This window comes from Zootoca vivipara, chromosome 7 (assembly GCF_963506605.1).
Source record: "Zootoca vivipara chromosome 7, rZooViv1.1, whole genome shotgun sequence".
Lineage (NCBI taxonomy): Eukaryota > Metazoa > Chordata > Lepidosauria > Squamata > Lacertidae > Zootoca > Zootoca vivipara.
Genome location: NC_083282.1, coordinates 49,407,973 through 49,432,943, shown reverse-complemented (window position 1 = coordinate 49,432,943; position 24,971 = coordinate 49,407,973). Strand labels below are relative to the sequence as shown.

Genomic DNA, 24,971 nt, shown 5'->3' with positions numbered 1-24,971 from the left:
GCTTCTGGTGAACCAGAGCAGTGCACGGAAACGCCATTTACCTTCCCGCCAAAGCGGTACCTATTTATCTACTTGCACTTTGATGTGCTTTTGAACTGGTAGGTTGGCAGGAGCTGGGACCGAACAACGGGAGCTCACCCCATCGCAATGCCTGAAAAGACAATGGGCTTTAAAAAACAACAACCCACCAAGTAAGGAATGCCTTTTTTATGTTTAATTTCCAAAAACAGGCTTCTAATGATTGACAAGTGAAGATGCGCCCTCGCTCGCTCACTCTTACAAGCACAGCCATTTTCTGCCGTGCATTCTCATACGTATCTCATTCTATTGCAACCGCTCTCCGCCGAGGCAGCGCAGTTTTTAATACCGTACTTTGCTGCAAGTTCTTCAAAAAGCACAACAGTTGCCGACAGCAGAGAGGTTGCGGACACCGGCCGCCCCAAAGCATTTCGGTACTTGCAGTCCCCCCCCCCTTTTTTTTTAAAGCCCCCTCTTAGCGAGCGAGCAAACGCGTCTCCTTTCCGAACCGACAGCGCCACCTCCTGGAACTTGTAGTTTCGCAGGGCAGGAGGCGCGCCTTGAAGCTGAGGCTGCTGCGCGGAAGGAGGCCTACAAACCCCGGGATGCACTGCGCGCCTTACAGCTAGAGGCGAGGCTGGCCCTTGCGGGAATCCGGCTCCTGCTGCTGCTGCTGCCGGCTAGGCAACGTCTCCGCTCAAATAATGAAGTGAAGGGAAGCAACAAGTGGGAAGTGGGGCTCGGCCGGCCTGCCTAGACAGCGTCTCCCGCCAGGTGAGTAGTGGCTCTCGAAGACTCCCCCAAACCCCCCACCCCCGGTGCGCGCCCCTTTTTCTTCTTTCCGGCCGAGCCTTGCCTTGCCTTGCTCTGCCTTAACCGAAACTGTGCCTGAGCCGGCAACTCTCGCCTCGGAGCGATCAATGATTTAACATAGTGGATCGATAAAGTGCGCTGCTGGAAGACTCCCGCTGCACTCGGAGATCGACTTGGGATCGAAGCCCGGAAGACACGATTAATTATGGCCCCTTCCCGTGGGACGTCTAAGGTTATATAGGGCTTAAGGGAAAAGATCCTAAAGTGACAAGTCGCCTTTCCTTTGGTGAAATCCGGCCAAGAGAAGGGATCGCAATCCGGAGAATTTATCTCAAGCTGCCACATTGTGTTAGTGTGATTTAGGGATTTGTTTTGCTGGGCTTGTTCTCCCCCCCACCCCCACCCCACTTTTAATCTCTTAGTATTTTGCAGCCGCCTTGGGTTCTTCCTTCCTCCGCCCCCCCAAAGGGGAAAACAACGGGGGGTGTACGCATACAAGTAAATATATATACAGTATGTGTTTTTAAGGCAATCTTCTCTTAGCCTGGGATGCTTTGACAGCTAATGCGACTTTATTCATTTGCATTATCCGCAATCGGAACAGAGGTTGGGGACCTGTGGCCTTCTCGGTGCCTTTGCACAGCTCCCATAATCTCTGATATAATCTCACAGATATGTGCATACACTCTAGTTTCTCATATTGTCTCCAATTCTTCTAACGTTGGTCATAGCTACACCTTGTTAGTACAGGGCCATCATGCCTAGTAGTCGTCAGTGGCCTTCTGCTTCATTAATTTTCCTAGGCTCCTTTTGGAAGCCATTCAAATTAGTGGCTGATACTGCATTCTGTAGTTTAACTATGGGCTATGTGTAGTTCTTCATTTTGTTTCACTATTCAGCCCCATTGGATGTGCCTGGGTTACATAGTATTATTAAAAGAGGAATAAAATATTATTTCTCCAGACTCATGAGTAATGTTATAATTTTGCTGTGTCCCTCACCTTCTACTCAAAAGCTCTAAATGTTATAACCTTCCTTCATATGGAAGTTGCTCCACCCCCATGTCATTGTCCTTTTCTGAACCCTTTCCAGCTCTGCAGTATTTTTAATATGCAGCAACCACAACTTGAATGTATAGGCTAAGATAAATTAAAACACTGCTCCCTAAATTCCAAGAATGTAAAAGTTGCTGAATGGATGCCATATCGTTTATTATTTTGAATCAGGAAAAAAGCTTATTAGCAATTAATTTATGTGCCTGTAGATATTGATACTGGTCTGTGCTAGTGTGGACATTTCAGTGCTCCCTCATTCCCCTTTTCTTTGTTCCAGTTTGGGTTTTTTTGTTTCAATTGGTGTTCCTTCCCTTGTTGCCAGCTTCTTATAAGGAAACTGTGTAAGGAATTACATGAATACCACTGGGAGGTAGGCACATGACAGCCTTATTTGTGTGTAAGTCATTGCATGCATGAAGAAGCTGTGGTCTATTGTACGTAGTTCCACAGCACAGCTAGCAAATAGTAGTTGTAGTGCAGTCACATGCTTCCGACTGAGTGGTAGCTGAACAGAGAAATCAATGAACATTTGCAATGATATGCAGTGGTAATCCTGACACCTGCATTATGCAGTTTGGCATTGCTGTGTATTAAAGCATCCTTGCTATAGACTGAAGAAATAAAGGCAGTAAATTTTCACCAAGAAGCACAATGGAAGTGCTATACTGTACTCCAGGCATTCCCAAACTTTGGCCCTCCAGATGTTTTGGACTACAATTCCCATCATCCCTGACCACTGGTCCTGTTAGCTAGGGATCATGGGAGTTGTAGGCCAAAACATCTGGAGGGCCGCAGTTTGGGGATGCCTGCTGTACTCCCAAAGCTCTTGGCGATAAGGCAGGCTCAGTATGATCACAATGAATATATTTTCTGGGAGCTAGGTACTTACACATAAATTGAATTATAGATTGACATGTGTATTTTACAATTTGCTCAAGCCTTACTTAAAGGAAATTCTCAAATTATGGTATTTTAATGTAAGAGTATTTAGCCGTGAAGGGACCCAGGTGGCGCTGTGGTTAAACCACTGAGCCTAGGGCTTACTGATCAGAAGGTTGGCGGTTCGAATCCCTGTGACGGGGTGAGCTCCTGTTGCTCGGTCCCAGCTCCTGCCAACCTAGCAGTTCGAAAGCACGTCAAAATGCAAGTAGATAAATAGGAACCGCTACAGCGGGAAGGTAAACGGCGTTTCCATGTGCTGCTCTGGTTTGCCAGAAGCAGCTTTGTCATGCTGGCCACATGACCGGAAGCTATACGCCGGCTCCCTCGGCCAATAATGCGAGATGAGCGCGCAACCCCAGAGTCGGTCACGACTGGACCTAATGGTCAGGGGTCCCTTTACCTTTATTTAGCCGTGAAGGTATACAGGAGTGAACCTTTTAATCAGATTACATGTTTCTTTCCAAGGGAGTATTGAGACATATAGATGGTCCATCCTAGGATAGGACTGTTTACTAGTCCAGAAACAACTAATCTGTCAAGCAAACTGGCTTGTGCTCATATTTATAATATACATGTACTTTCTGAGAAAATTGGGTTAGGCTGCCTGACTCACTATTGAGCATTGAGAGGCAATGAAATACTTAAACCAAAACTGTTCTTAAACCGAGGCACGATTTCCCTAATGAGGCCTTCTGCCGCCGGTGCCCTTCCACCATTCAAATTCCATTCTTAGACCAAGGTAAAGTTCTCAAACCAAGACACGCTTTCCGGTTTTGCAGAGTTCGTAAACCAAATCATTCTTAAAACCGGACTCTTCTTAAACCGAGGTACTACTGTGCTGTTCTTCCCTTTGAAGAAACCAGGAAACAGAATGCAGATCAAAGCTACTAGCCAGAAGCAAGGGCCAGTCAGCGTCACTAACTCGCCACCGTTTTTTGGCGAAAGCATGCGTAAATGAGGATGTGCAGTGCATGTTCAACATGTGGTTGTCATTTCTTGCTGTCTGTATATTGTTGAAAACTCAAAATATTTACCACAGCCATTTTATTTCATCTTGGCAGTGAACACAAGAAAGCTACTTTCCCTTTCTTGCTCATTCCACCTGATGAACAAGTGTAAGACAATGCATTCAAAGAAGATGGGAGGGAATGGTTTGAGGGCAGGGTGGAAGCAGAGTTTGGAGAGCAGACCCCCACTGCTTTGCCATACACTCCCTCCTGGGTTCTTGGGCAAGCCATACTGAGAGTCTGATTCAATCCAATGAGACACAAATCCCTAGCCTCAAGGGCAGTAAAAAACCAGTGCTTATTTTCAGGGGGTACTCCAGGGTACACAATACCTCTCTCTGGGTTAAAAAGTGTGGCACTTACTGTATGAACTTCACGGTGAGTACTGGCAACTATTTTTCTAGAATAAAAAGCACTGGTAAAAACCTTATAAATGATTGTGAGGAATTGTGATATTGAGGGATATAAGTAAATACTATAGGTTTGGTCATGGGTGTCCAATTCTCCAGCATGGTTGAAAACAGATCCTTCAAGAAAATTCAAGAACTGAGACTTGGATTGGGTGTGATTGACCTGTGAGCACACGGCTTCTTGTCCTTGGAACTTTGCACGGAGGGATTGCCAGTAGGAAAGAGCTTTAGAATCTACTGAGTAAACACATGATATTTTTAAAAAGTGGGTAGGCCTGTGGAATCACTCATAATGCTTTTTTTATTTTTTTTTAAGGACTAGCCCTGTGGTGTGTTAGGTTAGTCATCAGTGTGGCATGCAGTGGTACCTGCATAGCTTCTGAAGTCACACGCCCCCCTCCCTTGGTGAGGGTGGTTACCTTTTTCTCCCTCGAAAAGTACACAGAGCTAAAAGAGGAAATTGGAAGAGTGCCACCCTTTCCCAATTCTTTCAGTTCTATGTGCTTTTCAAGATTCAGATTAATTCTGCCGGTTCCAACTTTCACCCAGATTCCTTGGAAAAGCTAAGTTTGTATGCATGTGCTTTCTGTCTGTTTATGCTTATCACTCACTGACAAGGGACTGGCACGTTTTGGTGGCAGTGACAGCACTGAAGCAAAAGACTCCTGCTTTCAGGGTTGAAAAATGCAAAAGATGGTCCTTGCTTGACCTGAGAGTGTCCCTTTAATGCTTGTAAAGGTAAAGGGACCCCTGACCATTAGGTCCAGTCGTGACCGACTCTGGGGTTGCACGCTCATCTCGCATTATTGGCCAAGGGAGCTTCTAGGTCATGTGGCCAGCATGACAAAGCAGCTTATGACAAACCAGAGCAGCACATGGAAACGCCGTTTACCTTCCCGCTGTAGCGGTTCCTATTTATCTACTTGCATTTTGATGTGCTTTCGAACTGCTACCGGTAGGTTGGCAGGAGCTGGGACCAAGCAACGGGAGCTCACCCCGACACAGGGATTTGAACTGCCGACCTTCTGATCAGCAAGCCCTAGGCTCAGTGGTTTAGCCCACAGCGCCACCTGGGTCCCTAGTTTAATGCTTTGGACTCTGCTAATCTTTTGGTCTTATCTTATCTTTGCACCTCTCCCTCCTATCAAGGACTTTCAGATGATGTTGCCCAAAGGGCTTTAGCAGAGAGAGGCATTATAGGCCTTGTCCACAAAAGCATGTGCTGCTTGTTGAATCAGCGCCACCAAGGCTTCATCCGTCCTTGTTTTCTAGCTGCCAGCGCATTTGTCTTAGTTGCAATATTACAGTCACACTTCCTGTTCTTCTGGCAGAGGAGCAAAGCCAACGTCTGACACCTTGCTTGCCGGAGAGCTGGAGGCAGAACCTGTCAGCATTGTGAGAGCAGCAGCAGAGCCCCATTTGAACCCACCTCTGCATTTTCTTGTCCCCACTGTGATGGATAAGGGCCCTCAGTTGCAACTGCGTGTCTTTGACCTCAATTGCTGGTGAGTTTTCCCATTGCTCTATTTTTTGTTGCAGGTAGGTAACCCTGTTGGTCTGACGTAGTTGAAACTAAAAATAAAAAATTCCTTCCAGCAGCACCTTAGAGACCAACTAAGTTTGTCATAGGTATGAGCTTTCGTGTGCATGCACACTTCTTCAGAACATTTTTTTGTGTTTGTTTAAGGCAGGTGAGGGTTGGCTCTGATCTGCATGACTACTGGCGAAGGTTCATTCATGTTTTCTGATCAAGGAGTCGCTGAGTCTTCTGAGTTACGATCCTCAGAAAACATAGGCAAACACATTCTTCACCTGTTTGTTTCCCTGTTTGCAGAGAGGAAATGATGAAGCTCTTGTGTCTTGGGCTTTTTTATGTAAATAAAACAGGGTATTGTAAATCTCTCTGTGTGTCTGCTCTTTTCCAAGCCAATGATGAAGTGATTTGGCTGAATATGCATCTGTGCTTAAATGGAGAGAGAGGGGAATCTTTTTCATGCTGAGGGTCGCATTCCCCCCCCCCAACAGTCAAATTTTGGGGGTGGGGCAGATACTCAAGTGGGCAGGCCAGAAAAATAAACAGATGGAACAATGCATGTGACCCTCAATTTTGTACAGTGTCCTACATTCTAGCCACACAAAAGTCAGACGTTTTACACCACCATGCACATGCTCGTTCTCTTTCTCTCTTCTCTCTCTCTCTCTCTCTCTCTCTCTCTCTCTCTCTCTCTCTCTCTCTCTCTCTCTCTTTCTCTTTTCTCCATTCAGGCAAAAAAGAAACGTGATCACTTTTCTGTGACACATTTCAGCCAGTCAAAAACAGGCATATGTCCTTCTAATTCCAGCACAGGCTCATGTATAAATATAATTAGGTGGTAGAATTATCAGGTGATGGAGTCTATTGTGCCCTGTTTCAGGATTGAGGAGGGAGGCCATCTGTTTTATTTCTCTCCCATGTAAAACAAGTAAAACAAACAAAGCAGCTGCTAGCAAGTCATGGAGAAAAACTTTCAGCTAATTCCTTTTTTCACTTGTGAATGTATAGTCCCTTGTATTGCCCCAGGAATCTTCCACCCCATTATGACCTCATTTGGGGGGCATGAAACAGCCAGGCCTGACTCTGTCTTATGTCTGACCAGTTTTTCTTATAGTGCTGCTTGTACATAAATGCATTCAATGTTTCTTTGCATTTAATGTGCATATCTTTTCCTTAATGGGCAGCAACAGCTGCTGTGGGAGGGCTGCTTGCCACGATGATGAGAGGGGTTTTAACCATTTCCTTCCCTACTGTACTCTTGATTAAAATTGCTCCTCCAGATGTGCTTTTTGCATTGGGAGGAGTGCTTCCATTGGCTCTTTGTATGATACTGCCTTCTTTACCAGGTGTAAGTAATGAAGGGTTAAGCTTGAAATGAGCAGTGAGCCTAGTTGGAACCTGATGTTTCACTCAGTTTCCTTCCCTTCCTATCCCTTCCAGGGCCATTCGCTACCTGAGCAAACTACGGCAGCAGCGCATTGAATTGATCGGCAATGTCCTCAACCAGGAGGGATATGACTTGGCGCTCTTGCAGGAGGTGAGTACTTAAATCTGTTATAGTGCATCTAGTATTGGCATATTGGATGGTTGTGGGCAGAGCATGGCAAGATCTTGAAGCTCTATACATTGTTGCAGTGTTAGATAAACATGATTAATCGGGGAGGAGGGATACTAGGGGAGGGGAAGGATTAGCCCCCCCCCCCTCCCCACGCCTAGCTTCAACTTAGCCCACTGATTCAATTCCCACTTCTGTTCTTTGGTTTGCAGTCACTGTGACTACAACCTCTCTGCTTTTCCAGGTGTGGAGCGAGAAAGATTATTGGGAGCTGAAAAAGAAGCTGTTTGCCCGCTACCCTTCTTCCCACTATTTTAAAAGGTAAAAAGTAGCTTGAATAGTCCTTGTCAATGGCTCAGCTCATTTATTATAGGCTTGACTTTACATAGATGTGCAATTTATATGATTTTTAGAGAGGACCCTCTCAGACATTGGTAGGAAATCATTTCCACTCTTTAGTTTCTTGAGAGCTCAGACAGGTTAGCATAAAAGGCCTTGGAATAAGTTGGGTCTTTTGCTGATCAGAATAATATTTTCTTGGAAACAGGTGCCTTGTTGCTTGTGCAGAAGCCTCACCCCTTGTGACATATAATTGCTCTTTAATTGCCCTTGTTCCCTTAGCAATCCTTGCCTTCCAGATGTGGCATGTTGACTGAATAGCCCACAGGTCTATTTTTAAGGCTGTGTCCTTTCTATGCACTTTCACCAGGAACCTTTACGCTCCGTTGTTCTGAGAATGAGGTCAATGAGCTTGCAGGTAGAACTGCTTACTGAAGGAGTGGGTAGATGCAGCGGGGTGCTGAGACTTGCTTGTGTCACATGGAGAGAAGGCAGCTGAGTTTCTGCTCCCCGTCCTCGGCTAACTAGATTACCAGCTGTGTTGCATTAGACGAGAGGAGGAATGGTCAAGATACAGCTGGAATCCCTTAGTTCCTGACGCAGTGCACATTTTTGCATGTGAATCACATAAGAGATCCTGCTGGTTTGTGAAACAGAGCCCATGGCTGCGCACTGGATCGCTACATGGGCAGCATGGTGCATGGGTTGGGTGCATGTTGGCATATACCTGGTGTGAAACCAACCTGCAGACCAACCTGTGAAAACAACCTTCATCTGTAGGGGACACAGCTTGGAACACAGGGGAAACTCAATAAAATTTTGTGACATTCGTTAATCTGACTTTTAAAGACCTTGTACAGGCCACTTGATTATAGATGCGTCCCAAACCTTATGGTTCACTTCTTTGGCAGACACGGCATTAAACTCTTCTTAAACGTACATTTTGGTGAGCACCTGTGGCTTGACCTTGCGTGCTGTTACAGAAGCGAATAATGGTACGGCAGCATCCCTTTTCAGTCTTGACTCCGTCACGGTGTCAGAAGACTTCACTTCGTCCCTAGAACCAGGAATAATTCCGAGGAGTCCCGAATGCCAGCCCTTTTCTGTAAAGTCTCGCCCCCTTGAAACTCCAGCTATTGGTTTCAAATGGAGGATGGGAGCCTCTAGCTGACGCCTGTGGTGCCTGTGTCTTTCACAGTGGAGTGATTGGCAGTGGGCTCTGCATCTTCTCCAGATACCAAATCCTGGACACCTTCCTGTACCAATACTCTGTGAATGGCTACCCCTACATGGTGAGTGGGCAATGCCTTGCTTGGGGGTGGGGAACGTGCCAAGGAGCACCTTTCTTCGAAGGCTCTTTTCACTGTGACCAGCGTTGCCTGTGTTTCTTCTACTGCCTTCCACTTTCTTCTCTGTACAGTTCCAGCATGGAGACTGGTTTGGTGGCAAATCGGTGGGGCTTGTGATCCTGAAGATACAGGAGATTGTTTTCAACATCTATGTGACTCATGTGAGCAGTTTTCTTTATTTTGGTGTAGTTTTTTATTTGTTTGTTACAAACTTATTCAGCTCCTGGAGCAAGATTACAGAGATAATCAGTGTGTGTGTGTGTGTCTGTGTCTCTAGATGTGAGTAAGATTTACATGAGGAACACAGGATAGCACTTCCGATTTGCTTAGATTGCTGAATGAATCCTGTGATTATAGTTATACCTTGGTTTTCGAACAGCTTAGTTCTCGAAGGTTTTGGCTCCCAAATACTGCAAAACCGGAAGTGACTGTTCCGGTTTGCGCACTATTTTTGGAAGCTGAACATCCGACAGGGCTTCCGTGGCTTCCAAGTAGCTGCAGGAGCTTCCTGCAGCCAATCAGAAGCCGTGCTTTGGTTGTTGAATGTTTTGAAAGTCAAATGGACTTCCGGAATGGATTCCATTCGACTTCCAAGGTGTGACTGTACTGGCTTGGACTTCACAAGTGATACTGGTTGTTTTTACAGCCTATTTGCCAGCAGGGGGTGTCCATGAACAGCCAAGGTTTTTTATTTTCTTGGGTGGCACCTTCTTAAAAAACAACAACACACACAACCTTTTAAAAAAGGATAGATGAATAGAATCTACCTGTTAAAGGATTAAGTGGTTAAAGGATTATGTATCAATTCTGCCATTTGTATTGATGTAAACCTCTAGAACGTATTTTGTATAGCTAAGCATTTAGCTTTATCCTCAGCATATTGTATTTTATTTTATTGCTATTGGCTAGTAGCTAATGCAAATAAAGTTTCTATGTAATGCCAGGAAAGCGGTGAGTGCAGTCCCAAAGATCAATAAACTAACTTCTGCTTGTGGGACTATCTCTAAATTATCTTAGCATTGAGGAGGAATAGAAAGCCGGCACAATGAAATGGGTGAGAGAAACTCCTACAGGAGGCAGCCTTAATGAGCAGTATGATTTAACAAGCCTGGTACTAACACAGGAATGTCAGTGTTGCCCAGTCTGCTGAAGCCCGAAAGCTACATGTGGAAATATTTTTGAGGTCTACTTAAACTTGGCCATGCTGGGAGTTGTAGTATAACGACATCTCAAGATCATTCCTTTGGTGAAGCCTGGGTTACACAATCGGAGGATATTATTCTGGGGCACCTTTTGGGAGATAACAAACCCTGCCAACAGAAACAAGGGACTTCACGGTAGTTCGTCCATTCACAGAACCAGCATTTTGGACACAACTGTGGTTGGCATTAATGTGAATAAGCTTTGGAATCGCGAGCTCCCGTCTTCTTCTCTGGCATAGTCACAAAGAGGAAATAGAAGCTTTCACTTCTATTTTCAGCTAACTGTGGCTCCTTGTTATTCAGTTACTTGGGCAAACACTGGTAAGTCTGAAATGTAGCAGGGCTGGAGAACCTGCAGCCCTCCTGATGCTGGTGAACTCCACCAGCCCTAGCCAGAATAGACAATAGTCGGGGGCGGTGAGAGCTGTAGCCCACCAACATTCGGTGGGAGTCACAGGTTCCCCATCCCTGGTCCAAGGACTCAGTTCAACTTCAATCTGTAGTCTAGTTTCTCTAAATCAATGTGAAGATTAACCACAGTTCCAATGTTTGGGCTTAACAAACATTAGCATGGTTAGTTGAAAGTGGAAGCAAGAACTTGTGATCTTGCTGGAGCAGAAGAAGAGTGCGCACACAAGCCCAAGATTTATACCAGTAATGTGAAACAGTAGCTTAGCGTTATATCTGTACCAGATGGTACTCTTTGCTGACAAGTCTTGGATCATCTGTGTGTGTCTCTGAAACTGTGAAATCCCACTGTCTGTTAAAGAATTCTTATCTTGTTGCTTTTGATCTCTGCCACAGGCTCCCCGATCAGTTTTAAAGTGGGGCAGCAAGGCGAGTGCATAGGCTGTTGCTTTACGATTTCACGTATATTACTATACAAGTGTGAATTTCATGTGTGTCTTGTTTTCTTCCTCCCAAGCTCCATGCGGAGTACTGTCGGGAGAAGGATGCTTACCTGCCCCACCGAGTAGTTCAGGCCTGGGAACTTGCCCAGTTTATACAGTAAGTCATGGGGAGGCTCCAAAAATCTTTATCATGAGGTTTGTGTGTGCACGCTTTGTCCCTCTCTCTGTTAGCTGGTTTCCCTCCTTGGCAGTAGTTCAGAGCTCTGGCTTGGAACACACACAGTCCATCTAATGCTAACTCTCCAGCGACACAATGAATGGGTGGATAGAGGGAGAGGATGCAGCCATGGTTTTGAGTGTGTGGTAGAATTCGTGTCTAACACAGCTTAGATCTCTCATGACAAAAAAACATCCTAGTATCATTGAGGGCTGCTTGTTTCCTCTCAGTCTGTGGCATCTTCTCATCTTTCCAGGCATACTTCAAAAGGAGCCGATGTAGTGCTGCTTGGTGCGGATCTGAACATGCACCCAGAAGACGTGGGCATCAGGCTGTTGCGAGGTTGGGTAGGCCTTCAGGACTCCTTCATTGCCGCAGAGAAGGTTGAGGTGAGTCTCTGGGTACCACCCTATGAAATGGTCCAGAAAGGAGAGGTGTTTCTCCCTCCTTTGGTCACTCAGTAAAAGGAAAATAAAGTTGCCCTTGGGGACTGGAAACTATAACCTTACCTTTGTTCAGGTAATAATGTCAAGAGATAGGTTACACCAGGCATCCCCAAACTTCGGCCCTCCAGATGTTTTGGACTACAATTCCCATCATCCCTGACCACTGGTCCTCTTAGCTAGGGATCATGGAAGTTGTAGGCCAAAATATCTGGAGGGCCGCAGTTTGGGGATGCCTGGGTTACACCAACCAGATTAAAGGTGCCTCTTCCATCCACACGGCTCTCTCTTTCTCTTGCCTTCCTGAAAGCTCCGAGCTCTGCAGGCTGCACTGTCAGCCAGATTCAGTTGGCAGCTTCTTCCACAACACAGCTTGCTGCAGATGCTCTAGTATCTTTTATTAGAAGGGTGGGAAACTCCAGGCCCAGTGATCAGAAGTGACCCTCCAAGCCATACCCCTCACTGCCTGTGCTGCCATACTTAAGTGTGTGGCTGGAATGTGTCCTTCAGCTCTGATAATGCACATTGCTTGTCTGGGTAGAGATGATGTGAGAGAGTGTGTAGAAATAAGCCTACAGTACGCAAATGTGCATTAGGTATTCCATCTGCTTTTGTCCCTGGCCCCGCCCACTACTGGCATATGGCCCTTGAAGTGTTGGCCAGGAGGGATTGCAGCCCTCAGGCTGAAAATGTTCCCCCACCTATGGGTTTCTTTAGAACTGAGAATTCAGACTCTGGTCTTGCTCCTAGGGTAGTGAGGATGGCTCTACACTCTTGCCCACCAACTGCTTCACAAGCAAGAAAGAACTGCGGTGCTATCCCCATGGGATTCGTATTGACTACATTTTGTATAAGGTATGTGCAAGTTCAAGGCATAGAAAGCAGACTGCGACAGTACAGAGTTCAGAAAGCAGTTAAGCAATAAAGGCTGTCAAATATGGTTTGGCACTAGCCTCCGACCTCGACAGGTCTGTCTCCTGTCAGTATCCTCAGTCTGGACTGGGCAAGTGAACTGGTTTTCTGTTGCTGTTGGAGACTTCTTTGTCCAATAGTCTCCAAAACTATGTGCTCAGAGACTGGTATGGCCTCAGGCAACCTCTTGGCACCAGGTTGAACTCACTTGCTTGATTTCCTGCTGTTGTTGTCTTTGGGCATTTTCCCTGTAACAGTTGGGACTGGCTTTTCAAGATATAAGCTTAAAGCTTTAGAACCAAAATGAGCAAAGCACTAAGCACACTTCTGCAAGGACTTGCTGCATTTGGGGAGTTAGATTAGCTTGCACTTCCTGAACTCTGTAAACATGTGGGCAATACTTGGACCACAGCTGTTGCTCCTTCCTACTCTAACACAGGGGCATGGAAAGTTGCCCGAGATACCCAGCCTTTCCTGTAAGAGGGAAACTACAGTGGTAACTAATTCCTCTGTTTGAGGTGGACATTTGTGAGAACCATGGCCCTATGTTGATTTTGGGGAGAATTCAGAAGAGGGTAGCAAAGATGGTTAAAGGTCACAGCATTGAGAAAAGGTGAAAAGAACTGAGCACGTCCATTACCCATGAGAAAATCAGATTGACGCTGAGCCTGAAAATAATCTTCAGTCTGTATCAAAATCTTACCCCAAAGCTGATGGCAACTGCACTTCTACGCAACCCTTTCCCTCTGCAGGGAGGTGGGACCGATTCGGATGGTCCGCCCCCGCTACTTAATGGATTCAATTGGCTTCCAGAGAGTGGTAGGGGATGTTTTATCCCATGTCGATGGCCTTTCATCTGATTCCCTGGTGGCCCACTGGAATGTGGAGTTAACCAGGGCTATTGGCTGTCTGGCTCCGAAGCGCCCTCTCCAATTGCATGGAGCCCGGACAGCCCCGTGGTTTCCCCCGGAGCTGAGGACGATGAAACAGTCGCTGAGACGGCTAGAGCGCCGGTGGCGGAAAACTTATTCTGAATCAGACCGGACACGGGCTAGAGCTCAACTTCGAGCCTACCAAATGGCAATGGCGATGACAAAAATGACCTTCTTCACCGTTTCTATCGCATCTGCAGAAAACAGCAGCAGGAGACTGTCCCAGGTGGTTCGCAATCTATCCAAACCCCCTTCATCATCGGGGCCTGGTAGGGGCCCCAATATCTCCTGCAATGCTTTTTGCAGATAAAGTCGCTCAGATTCGGAGGGAGGTAGACTCCACCGTGGGAGCAGGGCTGGGGCGGGAGAGTGCTTGAGCCCTGTCTAGTCATGTTTCATGGGATCAATTTCAATCTGTTACCTCCGAGGATGTGGACAGGCTGCTTGGACGAGTGAAACCGACCACCTGTCTCCTTGACCCTTGCCCATCCTGACTAATAAAAGCGAGCCGGGAAGGGCTGGGCGATGGGCTCCTCGGGGTGGTAAATGCTTCCCTCTATCAGGGAGTCTTCCCAGACCCGCTGAAAGAGGCGGTTATTAAACCGCTTCTTAAAAAAACATCTTTAGACCCGGCAAATATGGCCAACTATCGCCCAGTCTCAAATCTACCATTCTTGAGCAAGGTGATTGAGCGAGTGGTTGCTGAGCAACTCCAGGCACGCCTGGAAGAAGCGGACCATTTGGATCCCTTCCAATCGGGATTCAGGCCTCATCATGGGACTGAAATTGCCTTGGTCGCGCTGGTTGATGTTCTCCGGCAGGCTAGGGACAAAGGTGAGAGCTGTTTCCTAGTTCTGCTGGATCTCTCAGCAGCCTTTGATAGAATCAACCATAACATCCTTCTGGATCGTCTAGAGGGGTTGGGAGCTGGGGGGACTGTCATACAGTGGTTCCGCTCCTTCCTCCTGGGCCGTGTTCAGAAAGTGGTGGTGGGGGATGAGTGTTCAGACCCCTGGGCTCTCACTTGTGGGGTGCCTCAGGGTTCCGTCCTCTCCCCCATGCTTTTTAACATCTATATGAAGCTGCTGGGAGAGATCATCAGGGGGTTTGGGCTGGGTGTTCATCAGTATGCGGATGACACCCAACTCTATCTTTTAAATCAGAACCAGTGAAGGCGGTGAAGGTCCTGTGTGAGTGCCTGGAGGCGGTTGGAGGATGGGTGGTGGCTAACAGATTGAGGTTGAATCCTGAAAAGACAGAAGTACTGTTTTGGGGGGACGGGGCGGGCCGGTGGGGGGGACTCCCTGGTCCTCAATGGGGTAACTGTGCCCCTGAAGGACGCGGTGCACAGCCTAGGAGTCATTTTGGACTCGCAGCTGTCCATGGAGGCACAGGTTAATTCTGTGTCCAGGGTGGCTGTCTACCAGCTCCATCTGGCACGCAGGCTGAGACCCTTCCTGCCCACAGACTGTCTCACCGGAGTGGTTCATGCTCTAGTTATTTCCCGCTTGGACTACTGCAATGTGCTCTACGTGGGGCTACCTTTGAAGGTGACCCGGAAACTGCAATTAATCCAGAATGTGGCAGCTAGACTGGTGACTGGGAGCGGCTGCCGAGACCACATAACACCGGTCCTAAGAGACCTACATTGGCTCCCAGTACGTTTCCGAGCACAATTCAAAGTGTTGGTGCTGACCTTTAAAGCCCTAAATGGCCTCGGTCCTGTATACCTGAAGGAGCGTCTCCACCCCCATTGTTCAGCCCGGACACTGAGATCCAGCACCGAGGGCCTTCTGGCGGTTCCCTCACTGCGAGAAGCAAAGCTACAGGGAACCAGGCAGAGGGCCTTCTCGGTAGTGGCGCCCGCCCTGTGGAACACCCTTCTATTGGAGGTCAAGGAGATAAACAACTACCTGACATTTATAAAACACCTAAAGGCAGCCCTGTTTAGGGAAGTTTTTAATCTGTGATATTTTAATGTATTTTGGTATTTGTTGGAAGCCGCCCAGAGTGGCAGGGGAAACTCAGCCAGATGAGTGGGGTATAAATAAATAAATAATAATAATAACAACAACAATGCGCCTGTTGCCAACACTGTAGATGTAGGACAATAGATTTTAAATGGCAAAAGTTTAGATTTAAGATGAATTTGCTGAAAGAACAAGCCATGGGAGCAAGTTGCCCGAGGACATTGCTGAATAGCTTTCCTTGGAGTTACATGGTCAAATAAGCATATGATAGAACAGACATAGGAATTCTTTAGCTGATCCTTGAGGACTCTTCCAAATTATTTCTGCCATTCAAAGAGGACTCTAATAAGAAGATAGTTTCCCACCCTCTTCACCTGTAGTCCACAGCCTAGAATTTCTGGGAAACTTACTTATTTAAAACCCATGTGCCTAATAAGCACCTTGCTCTCCTGCTTAACGTCCCTTCTTTTAGGGTTTGTCTCACTATGAAGTAAAATGCAACCGCCATGAGACAACCACTGGAACAGCTCCCAACAAGGACATTCCTTATTCTGACCATGAAGCTGTCATAGCCACACTATCTGTGTACAAGAGAGGGTTGGGGAAAGACCTAAACCATCCTAGAGTTGGTGAGTACCCCAGTTTCATTTCTTTGACACAGGAGGGAGCAAGCACGCATGCCTTTGGGTAGTGGGGAGGGGTGGCAAAGCCTGCCTGGTCCATCCCCAGTGGTGCTCCTTCAAGGCCTATTCCCGCCCATTAACCTCCCTGGAGAGAAGAGTGTGGCCATTGTGCTAGGGCCCCTGGCTTCTCTGCAGGGATGCACTACCATAGTCAAGAAGCCAGTATCTCTGCATAAAGTAGCAGTCTTGGCCTGCCTCTCCAGACCACCGACTGGGCATGGACACAAATAGGTTAGGACTTTTATTGCTTCAGCGCGCATTGTGGTTGAGTTCTGTTGCCGTCTGTCTTCCTAGAACCGGTGCTGGTGGACGTCTTGAACGAAGCCCGTATGGAGGTACGGGTAGGGCTGCACTCGGCCGAGCGGCAGCAGTACTCCTGTGGCCGCATGGCTATCCTGGCCATGCTGCTGCTGCTCATGCAGGCGACCATGGGCCTGAGCTCCATGTTTGGAGAAGCCCTCGTGCAGCCCTTCCCCAAGTTCTCCTTCTCGCTGCTCAGCCTGCTGGGGGTGTTGGTGCTGCTCATCTCGGCTGCGCTCTACCTCTTCCACACCATCGAGGTGAAGGTGCTGCAGGGGACAGAGGAGCAGATGCGGGTGGGGCTGCAGACACTCCAGGACAAGCTGAGCTCTGGGTGAGGCCTATCGCTTGCCGGAACGCCAACAGGGACCAAGAGACTGTGCTGAAAGCTTTTCCAGGAGCCGTAAGTTCCTCCCTGCCGCCAGGTTCTAAGAGTTAGTCGTTTGTAAGCACGTGGCAGAAATTGCCGTAGAAGTTTTGTTTGTTTTTTTAGCTTAATTCTAGGGCAATAAAACTTTCTACGAATAGTTCTGACCTTCTGCTTGAAGGGATTCTAGCACAAGTATGATTCGTGCCGAAGGGAATTTTGAAAGTAAAGCAGTTCAAGTGCATGTGGTTCAGCTGTGGCTGTTTAGAAACCAGCATTTATCAAACCAAACCACGCTGTTCCAACCAAGTCGGGCGGCTGAATTAGTACTGTAAAAGCCTGGTGTAGAGCAGACGAGTTAAAATGTGTATAGCGTTTCTAGTTTATACAAAGTTCCTTTTTGAATTGAAAACAGAATAAATCAGTCTTCAAATACAACAGAGCAGAAAGTAGCATTTGCTGGTTTTTCTTGAAACCCTTTTTATTAATTGCTTGCTTAGCACTTGAATGTACCAAAATCCTTTCACTGACATCATACTTCCTGCAGCTCTTATGAAGTAGATCAATGTTGTTTGCATTTCTTTGGAGTTTAGCCGGGGGGGGGGGGGGAGTGATGGTAAAGGGCTTGCCGCAGTCCTTCATTGTGCCAAGCTGGCAAAAAGTACTTCTCATGTAGCAGGCAGAAATGTGTTTGGTGTGTTACTGAAGACGTAGTTGTCAACCACAGTTCCATTGAGAACATTGTGAGAGGCAGCATGCAAATAGCCCAGATAGCAGACAGGTCTCTGAAAGCATGTAGGTAATCATGTCCAGCCTAGAACAGCATCTTTTTTAAGCATGTGAGTGTTTGTTTATAAGCTTAACTGGTAGCCTACTCTTCCCCAAAGGGGCTCAGAGCAGCTTTCATCCAGGTGTCTCCCATCTGGGCACATTACCTGCGTATCTTTCATTATGTGTCATTCTCATTTAGTGAGAGAAAGGCAGGCATCACAGTTGTCTTCTCATAAGTTTAGTAGAGCCCAAGAAAACTTCAGAAGATACCTGTGGGGTTTCCCCCCCCCCTTGCGTTAAATTAGCTGGGATGAGAAAAGACAGGATAACACTTCTAGCTCACTCCATGCATCTTTATTGAAAGAGGAGCACACAGCCTGTAAAAAAAACTGTGGCTTAACAGCAGTTCAGGCATGGCAACCTTCTGATTCTAACAGGAAGCCATTTCCTTAGCCACAGAGGTCTGACCCTTGTTCTGTAAAGGGGCTTGCTGCAGGAGCAGTTTATGGTGATGATAGCGCCCATAATTCTTGTCTTGTGGCTGTGCTTTTATTGCTTTGGGATACTCTATTCAGACCACACCCGTGTGGTTTTATAGCTGGCAATCCATTACACATGCAAGTACAGTGTGAGTGGCAAATATACCTATCCAGATACTGTGACAGGATCACACTTCTCCAGCGGCCGTACTGTTTTTTATTATAGTTCCTGGCAGGCTGCATGCAGCCTTGCTCATTCAACTGACAGGTCTGTGCCCCTCCCTAGTAATACCCTGTAAACTGTTTATTATAGTTTTTATTAGAAAGGCCTTGCTGGTGTTGTTGGACTCACAACAACACTGGGTGGAGCACAAGTTCCCTACACCTGGTTTATATATTAAATTATTTAGCACTTATGCCCCTTCAAATATCTCAAGCTAGTTTTGGGGTGGGAGGTGCAAGTAATATTGGCCTGCTGGAGCTTGGATGAAGGCCGAAATGCTCACTTGCACACCAACAGCCCCCCCCCTTTACTACCCATCTCTACAAGTCTAGATCTTTGAGAAGCACAAGGGGCAAACATTGCAGCTGCCTGAAATGGCATGAAAGAGGAGCTGTCCTGGTACGCCAAGGCCTTTTGTCATAGGGGAGAAGGCAGGCAGCTATAGTTAGTTACATGTACATATTGTCTCCCTGTAGCCAATGTAAAGAAGAATTTGGAGGACAATCTTAAGACACACTATAATTAAATCACTTATTGGCAAAAAGAATAAAATAAAAAACTGCCATATTTCCAGTCTTGCTACTTAAAAACACTCAAGGTCAGGCTTGTTCTCCTTACACCTCAGCTACCAAACACTAATCTGCAGGGGGGGGGGGGCAAGGGACTCAACCCAGGCAGCTGACCTAGGCTGCTAATGAATGAACTCACTGAATTGCCTGATGCTTCTAGCACAGAGCTGCAGCCAACACCTTGGCCTTCATTATTGCTGGGACGCCTCAGACAGATCTTTGTTGAAGATCACAGTCCTCTGCAGATACGTGTTAAAACAGAACTTGTGTTAAAATTTAGCTTCTGCACAAAGACAAAAGCTTCAATATAGCCAACTCTCAAATCTTCCCAAGGTCCCCGAATGCTGGCGCATGCTCGTAAAGCTCACTGAGGCGCTTCTCCTCCTGCATCTCGATTAGGGCACTGCGCTGGTTCACAACCTCCAGCAACTGGGACAAGATCTCCTTTTCTTTCAGCTGGTCTTCTAAGGTTTTTGAAGTCTCTTTAAAAACACACACACAAAAAAATGTGGCCCCAAGTCAGTCACTACTATGGCATAGAAAACAGGGAGCCTGCGGTCATCCAGATATTACATGACTGCATCTCAAATTATCCCTGCCCATTGGCCAGGAATTGCAGTCCCAACAATCTGGAGAGTCACAGGCTCCTCACCCCTGCTGTGAATGAAATCCCTGTTTAGCGTCTGTATATTTAATTCTTCTCAGCAGTTAATGGAGACAAGCTGTCTGCCTGATTTCACTTATTACATTCCCAGAATTGCATTCCGTTTAGGACAAATTAATCCATATACCCCATCTTCTCCATCACCAGTGTGTATTTAGAAACATTCTATACACAGGATGAAAATATCTAACCCTAACAACAGATCATGAGAACAAAGGAGCTGGTTCGAAGTTTGAATAATTAAACATGCTAAATTAGCAGGGGGTGGGCAGGAATCGCATGCACTGCTTTATGCAATGGTACGCAGGTTTTCCGTTAGAAGCAGGTGCATATAAGATGCCAGAGTTCATTTACTTGGATAACTGATTAACTGGCTCAACTAGAATACAGCAGGCATAACTGAGTGCTTAAAACAATTCCGCTTGATGCAAGAGACTTGGGTTCCTTTGCCAACTAGCTTAGACCCTAAGAGAATCAGATATACCGTGTTTCTCACATTTTAAGTCGTGCCTATAAAATAAGCCGTAGTGCTACCGTAAGTGCAGTTCTGGAGGGCCTCGCCAAAACACCCAGCAGCACGCGCCGTGTGGCGCCCCGAGCCAGCGGGAACCAGCTGAAGCGCCGACAAAGCGCCCGGCAGCGCCACACAGAGCACCCCGAGCAGCAGCAGCAGGAGGAGGAGGATTCAAAGTGCTACAGAGCACTGCTGGGTCCCGCTGGCTCGGGACTCCACGCAGTGCGTGCTGCGGGCCCTGCTGAAGCGCCGACAAAGCGCCCAGCAGCGCCATGCGGAGCACCCCAAGCCAGCGGGACCCAGCAGTGCTCTGTAGCACTTTGAATCCTGTGGCTCGGGGCGCTCTGCGCGGCGCTGCCGGGCGCTTTGTCACAGAGCGCCCCGAGCCTCAGCAGGAGTGGGTGAGGGTAACGGAAGTGGTGTGTCTGCCGCGCGCCTTTCCTCTATGGTCTCTACAGGTGCCGCGGAGGGAACCTCCTGGTGGAATTGCGCTTGCCCCTGGCTTTGCATGGAGCGCTGCCGAGCGGACGAAGCCTGGGACACCCCGGGAGGGAGCAGGAGGAGGTGGCGCCTGTGGCGGAGACAGGAACGGGACGGCAGAGAGGCCGAGAGCCACAGTGCTCCTCCTGCGGCTCAGGGCGCTCTGCGCAGCGCTGCCGGGAGCTTTGTCGGCACTTCAGCGGGTCCCGCTGGCTCGGGGCTCCATGCGGCGTGTGCTGCTGGGTGCTTTGTCGGTGCTTGAGCAGCAGCAGCAACTTACCGGTTAGTAAAAAAAAAAAAGACACCCCCCGAAAATAAGCCATAGGCTTATTTTCTTGAGTAAAATAAATATAAGACAGTGTCTTAAAATGTGAGAAACACGGTAGTAAATAGCAGGGTAGCAAGCTTCTGCTTCGTGTATCCATCATAAATGACCTTTCCCTCCCCTCATTCAATCAGTTGATTTACAGTAATCAATTCTGTGAATGAATAAAAACATGCTCCCAGTTAACTGGGCAGGAGTTACAAAAAAATAGCTTGGCAAGCATTTCTTGGGTTTCTCTACATTTCCCAGTATAAACCTGGACCCCTTATAATCTCTCTTACCATCCATATTATCGTATTGGCGCAGCTCATGATCCAGTTGGCACTGCTGTTCCTCTAGTTTCAGCTCTTGCACCCTATGGGGTAAAAAATAACAACTGAGAACTTTGGTCATCCATAATTGAGAAGCTCATGATAGTATACAAGATCTACTCTTGAGAAGTCTTCCAATTGATTCTCCCTTTGTTAGTAACACTCCTCTGTATACTGTCATCTCAAATATCCATATACTTTAAGCCTCATTAAGAACAGACTATTGGGCATGAGTTACTGTAGTAATGAATAAGGCATGTCTGCCTTGTCTAACTGGAGCTTCCCAGGGAAAGGTCCTGTTCTCTCTCAGATAGAAAGACCTTTGTAAACTGCAGAAGTATTGGCTATCTACAGAACATTACCAGGGGAGTAGTTCTTCTATATACACATGGCAGACTTTCAACATAAGGTCTGGTCCAGTGCCAACTTTGCATCCACAGGCTGCCATGGGTTCATTCTCAGAATTCCCACTGCTGGTCTGCATCACCCTCCCAGATGTTGCTAGACTCAAGCTCCCATCAGCCCCAGCTCGTGTGGCCAGGGATGATGGGAGCTGTAGTCCAATGAAAGGCTGGTGTATGTCACATTCTGCCAGCTGTATGTGTTAGCTTTAGAGGGCCTGGTTTTTGTTTTCTTTCAAACGAGCTAGCTGTTTAAAACAAAGTAAGGAAAGGGGACAAAAACAACTTTTGAAATAGCTTAGGGGACTAAGATCTGCTACTAAGTCCAAGAGCAACTCTAAGCCCCTTAACCTCACTTCCCCATCCCCGATTGCCACAGCAGTTCTATTCATGCTGTCTGTCTGACACACCATCTTCCAGCACTCTGAACTAGGTTGGGTTGTTAATGGCATTCAAGGTAGTGCAAGAACCAGAAGAATGCCACTGGAGTATCGTGAAAAACTTAGCACTACACGGGAGGAGGCGATCCCAATACTGCACACCTAAATTCAGTTACTCAAGGGTTTCCTGCTGTTGTGAGGACCACATCCAGCTCCTTCTCTGATAGCACAGGAAGGAGCAGCACTGTGCCAACTCCCCTGTGATCAGAACTGACATGAGTACCAGGTCTCAACAACTATGAGAGGCAGGGTCTCTTACGCAATCATGAGGTCAGACTCCTCGCACATCAGGCTGTTCTTCTTTTGGACCAGGGAAAGCAGCTGGTTCATCCATTGTTTTAGTTCAGCATCTGTTCCTGGAGGATAAAGGAGGGAAGAAGTTATCCTGGGACTACAGCAGATTATCATTGGGGGGGGCACGTATTATATCCATAGGCTGCAGCCTTACCCCCATCTCTCTTGCTGGAAGCCCAGACTCTTACCTCCCTCTTCCCGCAGAGATCGCTCCAGCTCTATTCCCTGTTCTTCAAGCTCTCGGAAAGTCACTTCAATCTCTTCCAGCCGCCTCTGGATTGACTGGAATGCCCAAGCAATAAAGAGTTGGTCAAACGAAGAAAGCATTTCAAAGTGTAAGAAAGAGGAACCCAAGCATGTGTGGATAGCTTCTCGGAATAACTGGCAGGAACTCTTATAGAGCAGTAGTACATTTTTGGCAAAACCTGGCAGTGCTTATGATTGTCTGAAGCAAAAAATGACCGTGTGTCACATCATTAAAAATCTAAGGGCATGATCCAATCCCTCCTGCACTTGAAACGGGGGATGTACTATAAGTGTAATTTAGTCATTTTACAGTCTCTTGAATATTTCTGCCATTAACTTTATATGTGCATACCATTTGCTCTCTATATATTTGCAAAGTTTAGAACCTCTCAACTGTTGTGAAATAACTCACAAAGGATTTATCACTATCATCAGCCCTCATTACGCTCACATAAATTAAATTTTGAAATACTGTATACCATTAGTTGAATGGGCAAAATAGTCAACCTAGGGCTTCACACAGAAGGTGTTTTGGCATAGGAAGCAGCACAACATTTCCACATAACCCAAGCATCCTGCACCTGTGAGCTTCAACTCTGTACACAGTACTGTAGTTATATACAGCCTTCCCCAAGCAGGTCTGCTTGAGATGTTTTATTATTTGAAAGCATTTCTAAACTGTGACCCTATTTTGACATCTCTAAGCGGTGTGAAAAAAAAGACAACAAAAACCAGTAAAACAGTATAAAAATTAATTAATTAAGAACCTGGTCCAATCTTCTGGGGCTGAGGCTCATGGGAGTTATCCTCCCAGTGTTCTGAAGTGCATCACATTCCAGTTTCAGGAAGCCTAACCTACTTATATGGGGTGGGGCCTTAACAGTGGGAGCAACTAGGGTACAAGAGGAAAAGTGGGGGAAGCTAAGTGAGAGTTTACATCTCAATGAACAGGAAGAGGGTCCAAAGTGGTCACAGCCTTCTCCGTAACCGCTGAACTGTAATGTAACAAATTTGGCCACAACGTTCCATGCCCATCAGTGAGGGATCTGGCATAATTTTTTTTCCAAAAAAGCAAACCTTTCATACCTAAAATAATGATTAAACACAAAAAGTGGTGCCCAAATTAGACATCACCAGCAGAAGCTCTGAAGACTCCAGCAGCATCCAATAGAAAGGCAGATTGCCCACTGCTGCCTGCAAAGCCGCACCACCAGATGACATCACAAAATTCCACAGCAACCAACTGAAAACAGGCCTTTTGCAGCAACAAGGCCCAACATTGCCCCCTGGGGGGGATGCAGGGGCTGAATAGGGGGCAGGGATAGGTAATGGGTCAGAACAGAGTGGGGGGAGACATAGGGATGAAACCTGCCCTCTCCACAGTATCTTGCCTCTGCTTTGCAAACTAGGCAGAGTGGATTTAGGGGCCTGCCTAGGTGGGGGATGGGGGGGGCGAATAGGCCGCAGCATAGAATCAACTGAATATGGGCCTTTTACAGGGCCGTGCCTTTGGGTAGAATATCACATAATACACGTGGGTAGGGGAGTCAGGGTTGGGATAGGGCAAAGTTTTACAGAACACGCACATTGGGGGAATGATTGTGTGCAAAATGAACGGGTCACAGGGATAACGCAGCGGGGGGGTTGGATGGAGGAGAGGAGGGAAATCACAGGGATAAGCCCCACCCCAAGTGAATCTTTAAGCATTCATGTACTGGAAACCCTTCCTGGAACAGCTGGATGTCTACACAATGAATTTTCTCTGGGAAATGGTGGTATAGCTTGGATATATGCAAGCAAACATTTACCACATAAAGTGTGCAGCTGTTTATAATAACAGTGAGAATCTCTGGAGCATAGCTGCCAAGTTATCCCTTTTTTAAAGGGAAATTCCATTATGCTGAATAGGCTTCCTCGCGAGAAAAGGGAAAACTTGGCAGCTATGCTCTGGAGACACCTAATGTCCTCGGGGCCTGAGATGTGAAATAGCAGGTTCCACCCTTAATTTCTGCAGCCCCGTTCCTTACTGGGACGATCCCTGTAAAAGTATCAGCGCCCGTCCACCAGCGGAGCATGCAAGTATTACCTGCGCTTTGCAAAACCTTTTCATTTGCGCCTCTTTGGCTCGCCGCATCAGTGTCTTCTTCCACGTTGGATACTGAGGTTCTTCAGTTAAGCTCAGGAAATGCTGCAGCCACACAAACAAGAATCAAATGAGATGTTTTTAAAAGCCGCTGCCCATCTAAACTGCAGCCACAGTTTAGGGCTAGACTACTGCATACTTTCCAGCTATAGCCAACAGTGACCCAACCCCTTTACAAGAAGATACAAAAATAAATACACAAGCCCAAGGTG

The 24,971-nt window shown here is 47.0% G+C and overlaps 2 protein-coding genes across 2 annotated transcripts in view; one reads left to right on the top strand and one right to left on the bottom strand.

The window, feature by feature from the left end:
• Window positions 1-629: 629 nt before the first annotated feature.
• SMPD2 (sphingomyelin phosphodiesterase 2) lies at window positions 630-17,937 on the top strand. Its single transcript, XM_035121447.2, has 11 exons — window positions 630-792; window positions 5,577-5,750; window positions 7,220-7,316; window positions 7,579-7,655; window positions 8,872-8,965; window positions 9,094-9,183; window positions 11,150-11,232; window positions 11,549-11,681; window positions 12,486-12,590; window positions 16,022-16,178; window positions 16,527-17,937. Exons 2-11 carry the CDS (start codon window positions 5,701-5,703, stop codon window positions 16,868-16,870), a joined length of 1,230 nt encoding a protein of 409 aa, XP_034977338.1. The 5' UTR covers window positions 630-792; window positions 5,577-5,700; the 3' UTR covers window positions 16,871-17,937.
• Window positions 17,938-18,008: 71 nt separating this feature from the next.
• Window positions 18,009-24,971, bottom strand: part of LOC118088166 (F-actin-monooxygenase MICAL1) — a 44,474-nt gene continuing 37,511 nt past the window's right edge. Inside the window, exons 20-24 of the mRNA XM_035121439.2 lie at window positions 24,703-24,804; window positions 22,559-22,652; window positions 22,336-22,432; window positions 21,206-21,279; window positions 18,009-19,423 (exon numbers count right to left, since the gene is read on the bottom strand). Of these exons, the coding sequence (XP_034977330.1) occupies window positions 19,260-19,423; window positions 21,206-21,279; window positions 22,336-22,432; window positions 22,559-22,652; window positions 24,703-24,804 (531 nt within the window). The 3' untranslated portion in view covers window positions 18,009-19,259. The remainder of the gene's footprint in view (window positions 19,424-21,205; window positions 21,280-22,335; window positions 22,433-22,558; window positions 22,653-24,702; window positions 24,805-24,971) is intronic.

Excerpts from the sequence above, each read along its gene's own strand:
- SMPD2 (XM_035121447.2), top strand. The coding sequence starts at position 5,701 with ATGGATAAGGGCCCTCAGTTGCAACTGCGTGTCTTTGACCTCAATTGC. Across the intron at positions 7,656-8,871 it reads TCTTCCCACTATTTTAAAAG|TGGAGTGATTGGCAGTGGGC; the intron begins GTAAAAAGTAGC and ends TGTCTTTCACAG. Across the intron at positions 12,591-16,021 it reads TTGACTACATTTTGTATAAG|GGTTTGTCTCACTATGAAGT; the intron begins GTATGTGCAAGT and ends CCCTTCTTTTAG.